Here is a 19461-nt window from a genome sequence, read left to right as displayed (position 1 = left end):
TAAGCAGGGGAGAAGTGACAGAGCGTGAACCATCAGTGATTTCTTCTTTTCCCCTGCATCCATCAAGCCTTAGGATGCAGGCTGCAGCATCCCCATCATTTAAGTTGGCTGTTTTGCTATTAACCGTGGTGTTAATCCATTTTCTTTCTTTCTTTTCTGATTTAAAAAAAAAAAAAATTCTACATGGCTACATCCTGAACGAAACTGTACGCATTCCCTGCCGAATGTCCTAGGGACACACGAGACAGAGGCTGAATGTTAATTAGGAATCCAGTGAAGTTCCCTCGCTCAACTTGAAGCCATCCTGAGGGGTCTGAACTCTAAAAAAGAGGTCCCCTTCCCAATTCGGATTCGAAAAGAGAAAGGAAATGGGTGTTCAAAGTGCAGAGGATTTTTTTCTTTTTTTTTCATAAGCAGAAAATAGTCGGTACTGTTTCCCTTTTCTTTTCTTTTTTTATGGAGCGATTTTATTTCCCTTTGCACACAGCTATTTCATTTATGACACAAACACACTATTTGAATTGAGAAGGAGGCTCAGACTGGAAGATGAAAATGAGAGTGGACCTATGGTACTGAAAACAAGCTAATTTGTAAGCTCCTTAAAGACATGAAGCTTAATTAAGTGGTTCTTCTGAAGCTTTGATGCAGGCTGCTCCATCACTCTTCTATAGATAGAGTGTGTGTGTGTGTGTGTGTGTGTGTGTGTCTATAAGCTTTCTCTCCTTTGGTGACAGGCAAAGGGACGATGTTTGTCCCAGCAATGTTTGTGGCTGTCTGACCACATCAGCATGTGTGTAACTGTGTTTGAATGCCTTTCTAATTGATTCTTCCTCTCTTCCCCCCCCCTCCCCCCCTCCCTCTCCCTCCCTCTCTCTGTCTTTTAATTTTATTTCTTTCTTTTTTTACAGGCAGCTAGACAGTCCCAAATACCGCAAGATTCATATCATGAAAAACACAGAGACCATCCGGAAGATGGTAAGAGACACAATCAGCATGTGTTATAGGACAATCAGCACTACATTTATTTGCAATAAAAGTCCTTTTTTTTTTCCTTTTTCCTTTTTAAATGTGGTTTGCTTTTGCTTTAGAAGATAAGGTGGAAGTAGTGGCCCCTCGTTTTCACCACGCAGAAGTGATGAAACTATTGGTACTTCTCTTATCAGAGCCCCTGTTCCTGCTCATCCTAAGTCTAGTCAGGGCATGCTGTACTTTCATAAACACAGCTACCTGTTACCTCCCTGGTAGATGAGGGTACCTGCACAAATGGACATAAAAGAAGAAGGAGCAAAAATATGCACTTATGGCAGCAGTTGAGCACAACCCAAAAGCAAAACTTTTGTCTGGCTGTTTCGTGTCGTGTTTCCTCAAATATTCCTGTCGTATCCCTCAGCTCTCCGGTTGCATTGTCGCATGCAACATGTTGCGTCCTCTTGGGGCTTGTTGCTCTCTGGCTATTGTAGTCTGACCCCGCTGCTGCAGGTCATTATTAGGGCTTTGAAGAGGAGTATGCCTCCTCTTTGTTCCCCTTTCACTCCTGAATGGGATCCCCTTCAAATCAAACACTGGCTTTCTTCACAACAAGATCTATGTTGCCGTCACATTGTATACCAGAAACAGCCCCAGCCCCAGCCCCTCCAGGCCTTATTACGCCGCGCACATTCGAGTGGCGAGTGATGCTGTATTGAAGCCTCATGTGCAAAGCTCCCCCCCCTCTCAGGTCAAAGGCATAGAGGAACAGTTGGGGCGTCTCCTGTTTTGACACAGTCTGTATGTTCTTCTAATTGGTGCTAATTGGCACAGAGGGGCTCCATTGTTCCGCTGCATAATATGACCCGCCTCTGTGAGGCGGAAAGAAAAGGCACAAACAAAAGGCCGTGGCAAAATAGGGCAGGGGTTAAATCAATCGACAGCGATATCATTACTACATCAAAACAGCCAAGCCAACTTTGTGCTCGGCTTTGTTGTTGCTGCTTATCGAGTTTGTTGATTAAAATCAGCCATTTCGAAGATATGACTGTAATTAAAGCTATTGAATCTCTGGCTAATTAATCTTTTACTGGTGTTTGTGCTCTCTGTGCAAAAACACAGCGACCAACACGCGTTTACTTTGTTTGTTTTTTGTTTTTTAAAAAATGTTTTTATTAGGAAAGCATCAAGACATGTACAGTAAAGGCCATCCGTACCCGGGCTACCCAGGTTACATCATGATGAGCAACATGAACACTGATTCCTACATGAACAATGGCTCCCTCTCGCCGCCCATGCCCAGAACGGTCAGTACCAGCTCTTTTTTTTTTTCCAGTTTTTATTGCAGTTTAACTTGTGTTATTTCATGATGTGAAATGCAAACTTAAGCTTGACGTGTGTTAGTCAGCATATCATTTGCCTGTGAGACAAAGAGGAATTTTCAAATTTTACGTCGTAAGAATATAAAAAATTATTTAGTTATGAGAAAAGTAAATAATTGACAGTCCTGAGTGATGAAATGAATACAAAAGCAGTGCATTTTTAGAGAGAAATTCGTTTTTTTGGATGGGTTAAAGCTTTTTTTTAATTTAGTTTTTTTAATACTGTTAAATGATAGTAGATGTTAGTAATAGTTTGGAACTTCTGTTTAATTAATTAGTGCTAGTGGGAAGGAAGGTAAAAACAAACATGATGGGTAACTTTAAAACACCAGCAGAGATTTAACTGCCAACTTTACACCTGCTCAGATTTAGTCCAGGCTCAGGACAAAATTTCTCCTGACAAGAGAAACTAAAAAGCAAAACTGATCCTAAATTAAGTTACAGTAATGTCACGTATCCTGCTAATGTAACAAAGAGTGTGGTCAGACTGAAGGAGCTATTGCTTTACCTACCCGCAGACTGTCAAAGGGTTGCCAACAGGCAGCAGGACAGGATGGTATTTTGTTGTTGTTGTAGCTGTTTTTTTATTTTTTTTACTCATGACATTTTCACAGTGATCCCAGAAATAAATCAAATGTATGTCTCAGACGCTTGTAGAGGAGTGCAAGACTTAACCAAAAGTGTCACCTTACAACAAGATTAGAGTTTTCAGGACCTTTTTTTTTTTTTTAGTATTTACCATTTATGATGTATCAGCTAAAAATAACCTCATTGATGTTTTTGTAGCTGTGACTGCTGGTTTCTGTTTTTAACCACTGCAAATTGAGAACTTCATATTGTCGATTAAGTGAAATCTGTGGTTTTTGAGTTTTCGCTTTCAACACCAATAGCTTGCATTTGGTATTTGTGTGTGTGTGTGCGCTTGTGTGTGTGCGTGTGTGTTAAATTTAGGAGATGTATCAAGACAACTAAAAAGATATTTGCTGCTCTAAATAAAAGGTCCTTTGCCAATGTGGGACGTTTTTTGTGGTGTCTCTCATGGAGCATTGAAAGATTTATTACAGAGATTTCCATCTTTAAGCTTTTGGGTAAAATGGACTCAGAGTTGGATATCAGCAGGTAAATCATTTTACAGAGTGATCTAATTGGTGGCTTTAAAATAAAATTCAAACCATTTAGTTGCGAGAAAATAATTCCTGCTAAAAAAATTCAGCTCAGCACAGAATACTTCCAAGAGTCGATTAAGAGGATTTAAGGAAAAAAAATCAGATTTCTCGGCTTTCTCGTTAGAGGCATAAACCTTATTTCATCATCAGGATAACACCACGAAAATATTCTCTTTCAGTGTTTGTGATGTTTGATATTTGTCTCGCCGTTGTGTTGTGCTGATATCCGCCCTCTTGACAGCTATACGTGACCACTGAAAACCAAACGCCAGCCATACTTTGTGAACGGTCTCTGTGAGATGTACACTATTTCTCATCTTGTTAAAATCTGAAGTGATGCATGCCTACATGACTCAAGTAAACCCTTTAATTAGCCCAGCAGAACTGAGGGAGCCAACATCATGTCTCTGGGGCTATAGTACCGTGTTAGGGGTGGCGTGTGTTGCAGATATCGCCCCTGTGACGGTATTAATTTCAGGCCAGCTGCAGGTCTCTGACTGGCGGCTTCCTGTGTCTGTCCCGTTTGCAAATTTCTCCTCAAGACAGACATAAAACACAGGGCGCACGAGCAGCTGTCCGGTCTGGCCCTGCTCTGCTCACGTCTCTGCAGCCAGCTTCAGTCTTGTCTACGGTGTGGCGTCTCTATACGGGAAACGCTCGGTTGTTGTGCTTTTGCAGTGCGTGCGAGTCGGTTTCATCAGGGTAAAGTTGTGAAATGTGAGCTCTGTGTTGTTGTAAGAATCAGTTTTTGGAAGCAGATGTGATTGTCGGGGGCAGATGCCACATGCTGTGTGTAAAGGATCTTCATTCACACGCAACTCTATCATAGAATGATGTTAAAATTGCAATGCTTCCTCCCTGCCAAAGTTGCAGAAGGTGAAAGTATATGACATTGTGGATTGGGGGGATTTTTTTCAGTTTACAAGCAGCATAGTGCACAAGCGGGGTATGTTACCTTCCAAATTCTATTTTTTGGCTTGTTTTCTGGTAGATTTTAGCTATTATTTTATTGTATAGCACAAAGTTAAAAGAAAAACTCATAGAAGTCTGTATGGAGACCAGCTGACTGTGTGAGAGGAAATTACCCTTCACTGCAGATGAATTAGGCCAGGCAGTTAGGCAGTATACTTGCTGCCAAAACTTCTAAAGCCACGCTTTCATTTCATTTACCATGGCTGCTTTTTTTTTTTTTCAATTTTCCTCCTTCCCTGTCTTCAATAAAACGGTAGTCATTTTATATACGTTTCTCTCACTTATCCAATAAAAAGAGCCAAGGCTTGGTGGAGGGCTCACGGAACATGAGTCCTCTGGCTTTCTCACTGATGTCAGCTTGCTGCCTCTGCTGCTGGCCACCGCAGCCACAGTATCTGCAGGCCTGGGATCGGTTTTCACTGAGATCAAAGGCACATTCTCTCTTTCATTCTCTTCCATCCCCAGCCCCATCACCGCCCCCAATCCCAGTAGTTTAGATTGATTTCCATTGACCATGACATTCCTGCACATGCCGTCCAGTCACGACGGAGCTGTTGGGAGTTGCTGATTGTCAGCAGATTTTAGGACTTCCAGCTTGATAAGCTGACTCCGGCACAAGAGCTTAGAATTTGATGTGTGATGATGCCAGTTCCTCATACGTGTGGGTTTAAAACAAAGCTAGCCAACTTAAGGAGTCATTTATTTGTTAAGTGAACTTGCAGCTTTTGAAGATTTACAGTTTACAGTTCAATGCGTAAAAGTGTAAGGACTGTAATCTACACCTTGGTGATCATAAAGCAACAGAAACTGGAGTTTCTGGTAAATGCTAGTGGGAACTGCTGTCTAATTTGAAGTGTGTATTTTAAAGCGATTATCACATTTGTCCATATTGGACTGTTGCTCATTACCTTGGCTGTGATTATAGGCATACAGAAAACCAGGTTAGTGGGGTGGTGGCAAGCTTTTTTGTCGACAAATTTGGCTGATTTACAGCTTTTTATTGACTTTTTAAGCTCAGTGCACTCTTTGATATGAACAAGTGGACATGTTTTAAAGGAATATACTGCATGTGAGGTCTTTTTTAAAGAGGCTCATCATTCTAACGCTTGACTTGTGACATGTCGCAAGTCTAGAGGATACAATCTTATCAGTTTCTGCTGACCCAAGGATGATGTGGATGGGAGTAAATCACACAGTATGCTTGTTTTATACCCCTGATCTGAATGTATTTATTTTTTTAATTTACAGTACAACTGTTTAACTTGTAGCACAATATTTTTTTGTATCCTTTTGCCTAGGGATAACCAACTCACTAGTTACCCAATGTCTCCACTCTGAGAAGCCTTGACTTAAGGAGACTGAAGCTCACACACATTTTTATTTGCTGTTGCCCACATCAGGATTCTTTTTTTTTCCTCCCGTGAACAGTCTTCCTGAGCACTTACAGAATCATCTGATAAGGCGAAAAGTGTTTTTCTGCCTGGAATAATTTGTATTTGTGCTATTTTAAACCTTTGCTGTGTAAAAACTAGAAGGACTGTCAAGAGCAGTAAGGACCTTCATTTGCTCAGTGTCTGCATCTGTACCTTGACAAATAAGATTTTTTTTTGCAGTTTTGGTCAGAATGATCATAATATAAAGTCTGATCTTCAAAGCAGCACGGATGTCATCGCGCCAGGTTTGATGTGTGAAAGACGACGCACTCGGCCCTTGCTTATCATTGAATCTGTTCTTCTTTAGTCTCACAAACCAAAGCTGAGATTTAGAAACGACAGCTTCTAAAAAAAGATCGCAGTGCACGTGATGGGCAGCGCATATTTTTAAATGACCCAAAATTTCTCAAAGCATGCTGCTGTTGTCACATAAACACCCTCCCATTTGCAAAAAATCCTGTTCTACACGCTCTTTTCTTTTTCTTTTTTTCTTTTTTAAGTTTAAACAAATCCCTAGAACCAGTGAGCCCACGGCATTCTGCCATATTCCCTTTTTAATAAACGTATTAATGCGTGCTTGACAAGATAAAAATGCTGCTGCATGCTCTTAGTTTTAACATGTTGATAGTGCAGACGTAGAGTACCAGGTTTTTCCACCTTTTAGTTTCAAGATGTGTTTGCGATCTCCAACTGTGAGAGCAGTCTCGTGAGTCTTGGGCATCAGTTTGAAGAGAGAACTGGATAGAATCACTGGGTTTTGTTGCTGCGGTTAAGGGGGGTTTAGAGATCTCCCTCTCTATTGCCGTTCACTCCTTTTTCCCTTTGGACCCTCAACTGCAAGATCCTCGTGGCGAGAAAGAGGGGGCGAAGGGAGTGCAGCGCTGCACTTTCCTTTGATGTAGTGGGAACGTGACGGATCTGCTAGCCAGTGTCTCGCAGCGTGGAATCACTAACCCAGGCTTACCTAACGGGATTTGGTAGGACCGCTCTGGTATCCCTCAGTGCCATGTGTGTCCTAAGCTCATGCCCTCAGCACTACCGTGGAAGATCCCTGTTAAAGAGAACACTACATTTACCAGCAGCCTTCCATGTCCACAAATAATGTTCTAGTTGGCAGCTTATGGCACCTTGAGTAGTTTTCTTTAAGTCTCACAACAGACTGGTCATGCTTTGTGAAATTTACTAGAGCTCAATGTTGCATTTTTGCCTTTTAAGCAGCTGACCTCCATATGATTATCTCACTGTCAGCTCATCTAATTTTCAGTACACTGGCTTTAGTGTGATGCTGTGCATGGTTGCATATTTAGTGTGAAAGTATAGAAAACACAACAACTGTCAGAAGACAGATTTCTTTTTAGCACCAATCTGGCAGCGCATGCATCAGACCCACGCTGACATTGATGTCATCTGCTGTGCAGATCCATCACGCAGTGAAATATGTGTGAACACATCAAGAACCACAGCAGGGACCTCACACAGAAAAAGCGCTTTTTTTTTCTCCGTAGTGTCATAGTGTTTTTATAAACTGTGCCATTTAATTGCCAAGGTTTCTTCCTGTTCTCAGCTCATATGGCGATGGTGGTTGACACATTCGTTCCATATGCACGGCGCTAATGATGCCATGTGGTTGCAATCACCTTATCTATGTTTTCATCATGTTAAATGAAGCGCAGCAGCGCAATCGTCTGTTGTACCAAGAGATATGGCCTTCTTTTTTTCAAGATGAAAACCAAAAAGAAGACAATCAAGGTTGAAGTTTCTGGATGATTTATATTTCTTGGTAACGCAGCAGCCTGCTGGTTGATTTGTTAAGTCTCCTGTTTCTGTTTGTTTAAATTCTCAAATAAAGCTGTGGGTTGCTTTTTTTTAAGGACTTGACAATCAAAATAAACATGTTTTATGCTGCCTGACTAGCAGAGGTGGGACCAAGTCATTGTTTTGCAAGTCTCAAGTAAGTCTCAAGTCTTTATCCTCAAGTCTCAAGTCAAGTCTCAAGTAATGTCAGGCAAGTCAGAGTCGAGTCTCAAGTCACTGGTGTAAAAGTCCGAGTCAAGTCACAAGTCTGAAACTTTGAATTTCAAGTCCTTTCGAGTCTTTAAAAAAAACAAACGAAAAAATAATGTTGCAGTTATATGCTAACATGTAATTTTTAACATGTAATTTTAAAATCTGTGTTTTTCTCAACACATGACAAAATAGTGAACTTAGAAAATATACACAAATTGTGAAATTGCACCTCTTTAAAATGCAGCTCAATTAAACCTAGCTCCAAGAATAATTTTCACCGACAGTTCTGAGATAAGCTGCATGTTATTCTTGGATGCGGTTGTAGGACCAGCTTTAAAATCGCATGACAAAAATATCATACACATTAAAAAAAACTGTATCACCAACGTAGCCTGGACAACATTTGCTAGTTAGATGAAGTCAGCTATCTCATTGTAGCATATTTATATGCATATTTATACGCTTCTTGGAGTGAGTGCATACACTCATGAAGTTTAGTAACTTCCGGTCACTGCAACAAGCCCAGGTACAGTTTACCGACGGATGGGTGCAGGACCTTGAAATGCACCGTGTAGAACGAAAGACCATCGTACGTATCATAAGTTTACCAGTCTCACAAATTGTCGTCATAAATACACATTCCTTAACCGTTTATTAATAGGACCTTTGAGCTCAACGATAATTAATTAGTAGTGGAAATAATTTCTGGTTCATCACAGAAATGTAGCAGTGACAATAATATTGTATGCTGTAATCGTACTGGGCAATTAGTGATACAAAAAACCTGTTTTATCCTGTGAATAAAAGTATATGTTTTTGTCAATGTACCATAATAACAGAAGCGAAACGCAATATTGTGTCAGGACAATTCACTATTTATGCACAATAAATAAAGGAGCATAGCGCGACAATTTCTGTTCTTGCTTGTAACCTATATCACCAATTATGTTATGAAAATGACGTATTAACTACTAAAAAACACTGACCTTCGTGTAAATGCTTGGAGCAGACTAACCTGTGAGCTGGAGTGTTCTGGGACGTTATATTTGATCTTTGAATGGCTGCAATCCAGGCCATCCGTCGCGTCTTTGTTACTTCGGAAACATGAACAATTTCTCTTCAACGACGTAATCCGATAACAACCGATCTCTTTACCCGTCGGCTTCCCGTGGCTGTCATGCGACCGGCTATTGCAGTTAATAATACAACAGCTTCTTGACATTTTTGTGTTTCTTTTTATCGCTGTGTAACTGATTTTAATTGAAAGCCTGCGTGCGCTAGTACCGCTTGCCACGAGTTCCCAGAATCCTTTGCGGTTCTACCCGTGAATGACGTCACATTTTCAATCTCTATATAATATGCATGTTAAATTTTATATTTGGGGTAAAATATCAAGTCTTTTCAAGTAAACCGGTTCAAGTCCAATTCAAGTCCCAAGTCATTGGTGTAAAAGTCCAAGTCAAGTCACAAGTCTTAGAACATTTTTTCAAGTCAAGTCTAAAGTCATAAAATTAATGACTCGAGTCTGACTCGAGTCCAAGTCATGTGACTCGAGTCCACACCTCTGCTGACTAGCACGCAGGAGGCAGGGTACAGGATCACCACTACACAGTGTTTACCTGCACTATTCTCACACTGGCACAATCAATCGCACAATCACACACATCACACAGATTTAGTGCTGGGGAGCTGACGGGTTACGAAAGCGTACAATGACCCATGTGGCTGTGCTGGGCATTTGCCTTCTCACATTAACCCCCGTTTGTTAATGTCTAGAAAAGATCAGCACTGCATCTGTTTAATTTGAAGAAAAAAAAGAGTGGGCTGAGCGATCAGTAGATATAATAGCAAACATGTGACTTCGTTCTGTTTCTATTTGGAAAAAGCCCACCAATGACAAAGGTGAAATTGTTAACTCTTCAGAACCCTGAAAAGGCGTCTGTGTCAAGAGAGGCAATCTGGGAGCGTCAAGGTCGTGAGCGTCACATGCAGGCACGCTCTTGACACACCCTGTTTATGTTTATTTTGGGCACGTGTTCTTGCTCAAAGCAAAGCACTCATAGAAGATGACACTTTCTTCGCTCCCGTTCGTCCCGCTGAATCGGATGAAGCTTAACCAATCAGGCAGTCCCGCCTGGAGCCAACCAGCCAGGCTTCCTTAGCCAGACTGCAGCTCAAGCCCTCAGCACCTGCTCAGAGGGCTTCACTCTTCACTAGCAGTCTGCCTCTGATCTCCTGGGGTCAATGGAGGGCCTCGCCAAGGTTGTCCCTCATGCCCAGTTCTGTTTGAATGGTCTGGGTGTGGATTTCCTGTAAGGGTGGATCAGAAATGTAGACTAGAGGGCAGTGTGTGTGCATGTGTGCAAGAGGTTTTTTCTTTCTTTCTTCTTTTTCTCGTCAAGTTGTTTTGCAACTGTTGTCACTTTTGGTTATGACTGCATAGTTAAAAGGGGTTAGTGGGAGAAGTCTCTGGGAACGGTTTTTGGAACTCAGTGTCGGCCTGAATGAGCTCGAAATGAAATAACATTTTCGAATCAGTCACCAAAACCAACTTTAGAGCTGCTTGTTTGTTACATAAAAAAGTGTGATTTATAAAACCCTACGGCACAAGTTGAGTCTTTAAAGCACTGATTGAAGCTTGGCAGAAGTTCCTTTAAAAAAACTGATCACAGTACCTCACTGTTGCCTGATATAGCCATAAAAAATGAGTTAAAAAACACACACATGAATAGCTTTATTGACTTCATCCCGACAGCTTGTAGGGTCTAGTTGGTGTAGGCGAACAGTGTTCCAACTAGTAAACTGCAGGAAGGGGAACAATAGGATCACAGGAGTGATACATGGCTACAAATCCTGCCGGCTGCGTCCAGACTTCAGAGAAGCTCAAACAGCCCTCACTTTGTCCAGCTAAGAAACAGAGCTATGATCAATAGCTGCTCTGTTGTATGAAGTTGGTCAGTCCCGGGCGTGCTCTCGCCCTCCTCTCCCCTCCCTTTTTTTTTTTTTGCTGTTTCATATTTTTCAGAAGCTCATTATTTCTTTCTGCTGTGGGTGTGAGTGCTAAAGAGGCTCACACATGCAATGTGTATCTGACAGCGCTGAAATATTAATGGTCCCCAGTGTAGGAGGTTGGTATAGGGCCGACATAGTTACAGTACAAAGGGTGCCTTCTTGCCACCAGGCTTTATTAGCCGAGCTATTAAATGAATAGATGGATATAGCTTGCGCTCTTTTTCTTCGTGCCTCCTTTTGTGTTTTCCGAGCTAGACATCAAACCACTTTCATTTCGTCTTAACTGTTTCTGACGCACACTAAAGTGCTGTCAGACGACACACACACACACACACACACACACACACACACACACACACACACACACGTGAACTATTGAGTTTTCTGTGGGAGGACAAAGAGGAGGGCTTTGCTATCAGTTCATTTTGTGTGGTCTTGGTCATAAAAAACACCCTGCTCTTTGACTGTGAAACAGAGGAGGGGGGGAAAAAAAGAGCCTGTCTTTAATTTTTGGGAAACCCATAAAAGTTTGTCGCTCCTTTCATATCGGCAGTGGAATTGAAAACAAATGCTACAGTCTCCCCCCATCTCCTTTGAACTAGCCAATTATGGAGTTGTGAAAATAAAAATCAGTCTGTAGATCTCTTTACCCCCCTTTCTTTCCTCTTTGCCCCCCCCCCCCCCCCCCCCCCCGGTCTCTTGTTCAGGTTCTTATTTTTTTCTTTCCCTCTCTCCTCCCCCCTTGTTTTTGAAGAAACCGAGGGGGGATCACTGATGTCAAAGTCAAAACCAAGAGCATTAAGAAAACTGGCGAAATGCAATACAGCTGCAATCCAACATGACGCTAGAAAATAGGGCTGAGGAGCAGAAAGCCTCTCTCCCGTATTCCCAGGGCGCGCAACTGCTCCCGGCCTTGGCTTTGATCTCTTCAAAGCCTCCTGCCTCCTACTAGATGGAGAGTCTTGGCTGCCGCTCGTGAGCACTGGAGAGAGGCAGGCAGGCAGGCAGGGAGGTGGTGGAGGTGGGGGGTGTTTGGCTGGGGATGGGGGATGCGGGGGGGTAGGGGGGGGGGGTCGTCTTTTCCTTTCCAGGGCTGAAATCAATCACGGTGCCGAGGCAATTATGTGTAATTCAACCCCAGCCAGATTAGTGACTCTTGTTACCTGAGCGACCAGAGCTCTGTAATCTGTGAGACACACCGGCCTCACCGGCAAAGGAGTAGCCAGGAACAGGCGAGGGCACTTGAGGGGAGAGAGGAGGGGACCGAGTAGGGGGGGTGGGTGCTGAAAATCAGGCTGCCATGCTGCTGCCCAGCAGAGCAGAAAATCAGAGCACAATGGAGTGATTACACTTGCAGATGTAGCCGTATTTATGACGACGTGGACACAGGGGAACGGAGAGAATGAGGAGCGCTGATTGCCATGGAGCTCGCTAGTTAGTGCGCTAACGAGCCAGGTCCCTTTTTGTGTTAAAACATGTGCGTGATGTCACCTCTGCTATGCTTTGGAGTCCTCCCCTGCCCTACACCACCCCCCGCTTCAGTGCCATATCTCTATCCCTCATGCCCTCCACAGTGAGCTCCGCCGAAATGCAAGCTCGGCCAAGGCTCCTGCCCCAGGCGCCCAATTTACTATGGCTGGAGAAAAACTCAGTGGCCCCAAGTCACAGAGGAAAACAGCGAAGCAATGAATGCTGTTCTTTTCCTGCTGCTGCAATTCGTCTGATCTCTGCAACAGTTTCAGTGTCTTAACACACAGCGGTGTAACAATTTACGCCTTTCTGCTTTTTCATTTGGCTCAGCGAGGAGATTTCTACCAATTATGCTTGCTCCTAGTTTAGTCAAATCTAGGGCGGGCTCCGAGTTCCAACCTTGCGACTAGTACTGCCTAACCTGCATTAAGATGTTCCTATTTCCCTTAATAACCTGTGAGGTTTTAGAAACCATTAATTAGATGCTGGGTGGAGGGCAGAAGGAAAAATTGCAGATTCACTTTTTTTGGAGGTGGGGGCGGTTAATTGGAAATATATGATCGCCCTTGCTTTGAATCCTCCTTTGCACTCTGTCTGTAAGCGCTGATGTCACAGGGATGAGAACAAGGCTTTGTTTTTTTCCCCAGCAGTCACTTGATGCAGGATGATGAAACCCACAAAGATATCTAGCAAGAATGTGTTTGTTCATCTGATGAGCTCGCCTTGTGCTCCGTGTTTCTTTTGATCATCGGACAGCTCGGCAGTGATGGAAAGCTCTTATTTTCCTCATGGGATGCGCGCATTAAATAAATTACACGTACAGTTACACAATGTAGTTGTTCAGGACCCTAATGGCTGCGATCGTTTCAACCAGGCCGGCTGACGGGGAAGTGGTACTGACTCTAAAAATATAAAAGGTCACGCTGAGTGGATTATGTGGCAAGAACGGAGCCACCGTCCAGCTCGGCGGGAGCCCTTAAATCCACTATCAGCCATAACCCTCAGCTCAGGGGCCAGGTGACGCTTTTCATGTCCTCCAATGGACAGACATCACAGAGGCATCCTCCACTTTGAGCTGCCCGTCATCAAACAATGCATCAAAACATCAAATCAATCCACCCCCACTGTACCCCTGTCTCAAGATGAAAGATGGGGATGGGGGGTTCGGTGGGGGTACAAGAGCACACCCCACCCCCGCACGTCAATTCTGCATTTCCACTCCTTTCGTAAGCCGTGGCACTTCCACGCAGAGGCAACAGTGCAGTGGAAAAGTGGCATTTGACTTTTATTTGAGTTAGTTTAACAGCAGTTATCCAAATTTGTCCTTGCATTGCTTTGTTTGTTAACAATGAGTGAGAACAGCTTATTTAAATTGCATCAATTCACTTTTACCTGTGTTTGAAACCTTTTAGCACTTGCTACACTTTGGTTAGTTTCATTTATTTATTTGTCAGTCTAAAACAAATAAAAAGACTTCTTTAAACCCATTACAGTGCAAAAGTTGTCTGTTAAGTAAATGAAAACATGAAGTCACTCTTGCTAGTTTTTCATCTTTTATAGTTTGTTGATCAAATAAAAACAAAGTTGCAGCTCATTCTAATGAGACAAATGAGATTATATTAAGCATGTGAGAAGCCCAGTATTAATAAATCCAGCTAAGAGCTGAATTACAACCTTGTTGTGCTCATTATATGACTAATCATCCAGATTTGAGGCATCAGGTGCACGAGCATGCTCTATGTCGCTGTAACCATATGCCCTGAGCCTAAGAAGTCCCTTTTGTGCCTCAGAAATTCCCTATTACCATTTCTTTAGGCATATCAAGGGATAAGCAGACGTTGTCCATTGCCATGTTGTACATGGTCATTGTTTTGTTTGTATTAAAGCCCACTAAACCCTGCCACAAAGCTAATTGATGGGGTGGAGTTTTCTTGTGACCGTTCAGATCCTTGGAGAGGTTCTTTAAGTGTTCCCGGCTTCTGTGGGGATGGAGAAAAGCCATTTGTTCGGAGGGGATCAGATTTGAATAGCTTTGTGCTTGCCATTCAGATCTTAGCAGGGGCGTGTGCACCCAGCTAGGAGGAAAAAAAACCCTAAAATGTGTGGTTTTGATTAATGACTAATTCCACCCTGAAAGGCAGTTTTTGGTAGTCTTTACCAGTTAATCCCTTAAAACGTGGAATCACACCCAAACAGTGGGCTGCTGGTATTGTTGCATGGCCCATAATGCGAATGAGAGGAAAGGTTTGCAATGGGATCCACAGCCGTGAATGCTCCCCCTAGCTCTGCGGCACGAACCCCTTATACCCTGTTCCACAAGAGTCGCACAGGTTGTGACATAATGAAAAACAGGATGGGAAATAGTTGGATCGCGCACGTCTTCAAGAGCAAAGGTGCACTAAGGTGAAAAAGGTAGTGATGATGATGTGGTGGCGGGGTCAGAAGTTCAAATCGATGCCTGATCACAGGTGTCGTGGCACCCGAGGCAAAAAGGGTTTCTTGTGGTCTGCTCTTTAAAGATTACATAACCTCACTGAACCCTCTTACTAGAAACTGAATCCATACCTCTTTTTTCCTGTTAATTTTCTTCTTTGTTCCATTAAGTCATCAGTGTTACTCACTAAGCCATCAATATTTTTATTCTTTCTTTTCTTACGCACCATGTGGGTGGGTGTGCATCAGTCTGAGTGAAATACAGAAGGAAAACTAGGTCAGTACTCTGTTCAGCTCAGGCAGAAGCAGCTCACATTCAAATCGCCTCCCCATCCACATTTTTCCTGGTGTGTGTGCCACTGAAAACCTTCCCAGCAAAAACACAGCAGCGCCTCTACGCCCGGCCACCGCCTGACTTCGCCCATCTCTCTTTGGCTAGTTCGCAAGGCTAATGTTAACCTCCTCCTGTCTGCAATGTGAAATCCTGCATCGCCGCTCCTTCCTGTGCTCTTCTCTGCTAGCTGGGGCTTAGCGAGAAGAGCACTGTCTCTCGCGCCCGTCTCCACAAGTAGATACACACAAAGACCCCCACCAGACTCTATTTTCCCCCCTCAACGCTGAGCTCCCAAATCCAAACTGACAGCCATTCATGCCCAGAATACCTGGGCGAAAGCTGAGGGGGGGAAACACTATCTAGGTGTAGCAGGCAAATCCGCTCTTGTTCAACGGATCTATGAAGCCTCCTGCATAAGGCAACTCATCAGCACTTTTCCTCCCATTCTGCACCTCGTTTTCTCTCCTCCCTTTCTCGCCTACTGTCGTATTGTACGGAGGCTAAGGTTTTAGCCCACTAGCCGCACAGAGTTAGCTTGTGCTGCGATTTTATTTGTGTACATGTCTTGGGGCCTTCGAGTGTTGTTGTTGAATGTGGATGTTGGCACCAACGCATTGCCTGGCATGAATGTAGCTACTCAGCAGACCAGAGCCTGTTTCTAATGATAAATCATGCAGTGTGTTAATGCAGCAGTGGGGTTTCTATAAATAGTTGCAGAGGGAGGGATGCTGATTGATTCAGAGGGGTGTGGGGGGAGGACTCCAAACATTTTTGTTGTATTCAAACACAGGGCTCCAAGATCTTCGTTCACCATGTGTGGTTTTTAAGTGCACAGCTGATCAGGTAGATGCATCATCAACACTTTTTTTTTTCCACATTCATTACACAAATCCATTGCTATACTAGCTGATTGGATTTTAAGGTAGCGCATCTCTAGAGTTTCGAAGCAAGTGATGGTTTTAGAAAAGCTGCCATGTTCTTTGTGAGGGGATAGATGCCTAGTGTGTGCTCGAGTGTGTGTGCGGGCTGTCTTTTTGTGTATGTGTTTGCAAGTGCGCTTGCAGGCCTGCTGACAGTGGCACTTCAGCAGAATGTTTGCCCTTTCCTTAGTCCTTTGATGTGACCAGGTCCCGCTGTGATAATGAGCCCTGTGCCCCGCTGCAAGGTGAACATCCTGCAGTTCGCCCAGGGCTCTGCCAGAGCAGCAGCCCAACCCCCCACCACCACCACACCGCACCACCACCACACACACAGAGGCACAGAAGAATGGAGAAGCCGATCTCTGCTCAGCTTCCACACAGTGCATCATATGAACACACTGAAAGCTTTGGCTTGACACAGGAGCATCTTATGTAAAAATTCAAATGACTACTTAAATTATCTATAGGATGAGTGTGGTGACTTATATATAGTTTTTCCTCTGTATCAGTAAATGTGTTCAAAAATCTACAGCCTGCTACTACTATCTAGAGATGCATTGATTCCAATTTCTCAGCAAATACATATTTATTTTTTAAGTGACGCCTTGCGTACCAGCTTTCTCTCTAAGAACTATAATTAACAGCATAGCCAAACAAAAATCTACTTTTCTTCTTTATAGTCAAATAAATGATTAAACTTTACTCAAAGCTGCAGTAAATTGCAGGATCTTTTCTCATTTAAACAACTAAAAATAAGGTGCTATGTTGCAGGAAGGAGTTACAGATAAAGAAAATGTGTTGCTGTATGCTCACCTTTACCTATCATATTTTACCTTAAATAAAAGCAGGTGCAAGAGATTTGTATAACAAAAGAAATGTTACTGAAATTGTTTTCCAGGATCACCAAATAAGTCTGAACAGGATATCAACCCTTTGAGTTGATATTCTGTGCGAGTTTAGTGTTTAGGTTTGTTGTTACATTTGTTTTCGTTTCTTTTTTTCTTTTCTTTTTTTTTTTTTTTTACTTTTTACTGTCTGCAGTTTTTTTTTCTCCTTTATTTGCTTTGATCTGTTGCTCATACCGAGGCTCTGAGCTCTGGATAGCTTTAGCTTTAGCCGCTTTCCCTCTGTTAGCTTCTTGAAAATATCAATCTTAAATGAGTGAGGGTGAGTTAAATGTTTAAGTTTGCTGTTACATAGGTTTTCACGGTCCTTTTCACTCACACTGAAAAACTCTCAAATGACCATATCCACTCGCTTACGACATGTGACTGCGCATGGCACGTGCCTGTGAGTGAGCTGTGCCGATACCACTGTGTGTGTGTTCTGCATACATGGTGAGAGCCAGTTCGTAATCAGACATATATCACATTGGCTGATTGTGGTCCCTGGACAGTCGATGCCTGCTGCTAACAATGGTCTATATAAGCTGTTCCTCTGCGCTTCATTTTTCCATTGTTGTCCAATATTTGTTAAAAACACATACCAGTTGGTAATCAAGCGAATATGGACGTTATACTTTATCGAGTACACCCAATGCTATCTTGTTGCATTAAATGGGTTCCAAGAGGTAGAGGTGTAACTGAGGCCTTCATAGTTCAAATTTGTTCCCAGTGGGAATTCGGGCTGATAGTCTTAAACAGAGTTGCCATCTTTACCTCTCATCTCAAGCATGACATGTCTCAGTGTGCTTTTTTTATTCTTCTTTCACCACAGCAATCTGACCAGATCAGATCTACACACACCTGATGTATCGCTTTAAATATGACAGAAGTCACAGTAGTGGGTAGTGGCTTTGTGCCTTTGTGAGCTTCTTTAAATAAAAGATTGCTCTACACAGCATAAATAAGAGAACGCTTTCGTCATTTGCCTGCCATTGTTGTAGCAATACAGCTCTGACCTCATCGACTACAAGCTGCGTGATGTACTTACCCAAGGCTTGATACCTATTCTGGAATATCTTGCATCGCAGTCACGTCTGAATGAACCTGTGAAGAACATGATTGATGTTACATATGTCATGTCTGAAAAGGTTTTAGCACATTGCTTGTTGTTGTTCAGAGAAAAAATGCAATACAAAGAGTCTCATTCTTTATTTATCTGTTAAAACCCTATAAAACAAAACCCTGATTTTGCTTCAGTTACAGGAAGGAATTTGGACTACAGGTACCGTAACACTTATTTAGTAAAACATAGTTTCACAACATGGAATAGATTACATGGCCCTATTCAAACCCTCTTCACCTCCTGTGTGCACCTTTTTAGAGCCAGAGCTCTTTAAAAACAGATTCCCTGTCGTCACATCACTTCCCTCCTTCTACCTTTTGTGGCTTAACGTGTAAGGAGGAAAATGGCACCTGGATCGTTTCTAATGTTCTGTTCCTTTTCCACTCTGTTTTGGTTTTTTTTGTTTTTGTTTTTTAAATGGCACCGCGACATATAGAAATTAAGAGTTGAACACTTTAAAAAGCGGATAAAGTCTTTTCATGTAAGGCAGGCACATTTCACACAAATTATCATCTTTGCTCGTTGAGAATGTCAGCGCGAGAGCCAGCCGCGATTGGTTTGCTCGGAGCGCACGCTCTTCATGCCAGCTGAGGGATGATGGGTAATCCATCTCGTCCTATTCTGACGCGGTGAGGAAAGAGACACTTGGCTGTTAACAGCTCTTTTGTGTTCACGTGCAGCGTTTGTGTATTTAAGTTATTAAATGTGTGGTTAACACAACCTTCATGTAGCTTGAAATATTTTAACACACGTCGTTGGTGCATGTGTGCGCACGGGCGCGCGCGCGTGTGTGTGTGTGTGTGCGTGTGTGTGTGTGTGTGTGTGTGCGTGTGTGTGTGTGTGTGTGTGTGTGTGTGTGTGTGTGTAGGTGGGGTTACTTAAAGTGTTTGACATCAGCTATAGCTGTCATGTCTGTGGGTGCAGTGTCGGTATTTAGAGGGCAGCATGACAAGTTTCCTTGCCTGATAATTTACGCTGAAGCTTGGCCACTAAAGCCATGAAATTGAACATATGGAGCGTGGCTATTTTTGCACTAAACTCCACTCAGCTGCAAGTTTGGGTTGCTCTTTATATACCTCCTCTTTATTTTTAGTAACTGGCTACTGCCTTCAGTCTCACTGCATGTCTTCAACTACAGGAACCCTCAATAGCGCTAAGAGAGAATACCTGAATTTTTTGATTGGAATAATGAGGAGAGGGCAAGGAGACATTTGGGAGGGCATCGCAGATGTATACTTCTCTCTGGGGTATGCTTTTCTTATTATTCGTAGCCTCCTCTGCTGCTGTCCCTGTGGTTAGCTTCGCTTGTTCGTCTCATTACCCTCGGCACGTGGCGCTCCTTCACTTGCCGCCGGCCCG

The 19461-nt window shown here is 43.0% G+C and overlaps 1 protein-coding gene across 5 annotated transcripts in view; it reads left to right on the top strand.

The window, feature by feature from the left end:
• lef1 (lymphoid enhancer-binding factor 1) overlaps positions 1–19461 on the top strand; it is a 45112-nt gene that overhangs the window by 2311 nt on the left and 23340 nt on the right. For all 5 annotated transcript variants that reach the window (XM_080880240.1, XM_080880238.1, XM_080880237.1 and 2 more), the window contains exons 2-3: positions 909–975; positions 2146–2273. In XM_080880240.1, the coding sequence (XP_080736366.1) occupies positions 909–975; positions 2146–2273 (195 nt within the window). The remainder of the gene's footprint in view (positions 1–908; positions 976–2145; positions 2274–19461) is intronic.

The sequence above is a fragment of the Rhamphochromis sp. 'chilingali' genome (genome assembly GCF_963969265.1).
Source record: "Rhamphochromis sp. 'chilingali' genome assembly, chromosome: 4".
NCBI classification, from domain to species: Eukaryota; Metazoa; Chordata; class Actinopteri; order Cichliformes; family Cichlidae; genus Rhamphochromis; species Rhamphochromis sp. 'chilingali'.
This window is presented reverse-complemented; position numbering and strand designations above follow the sequence as displayed.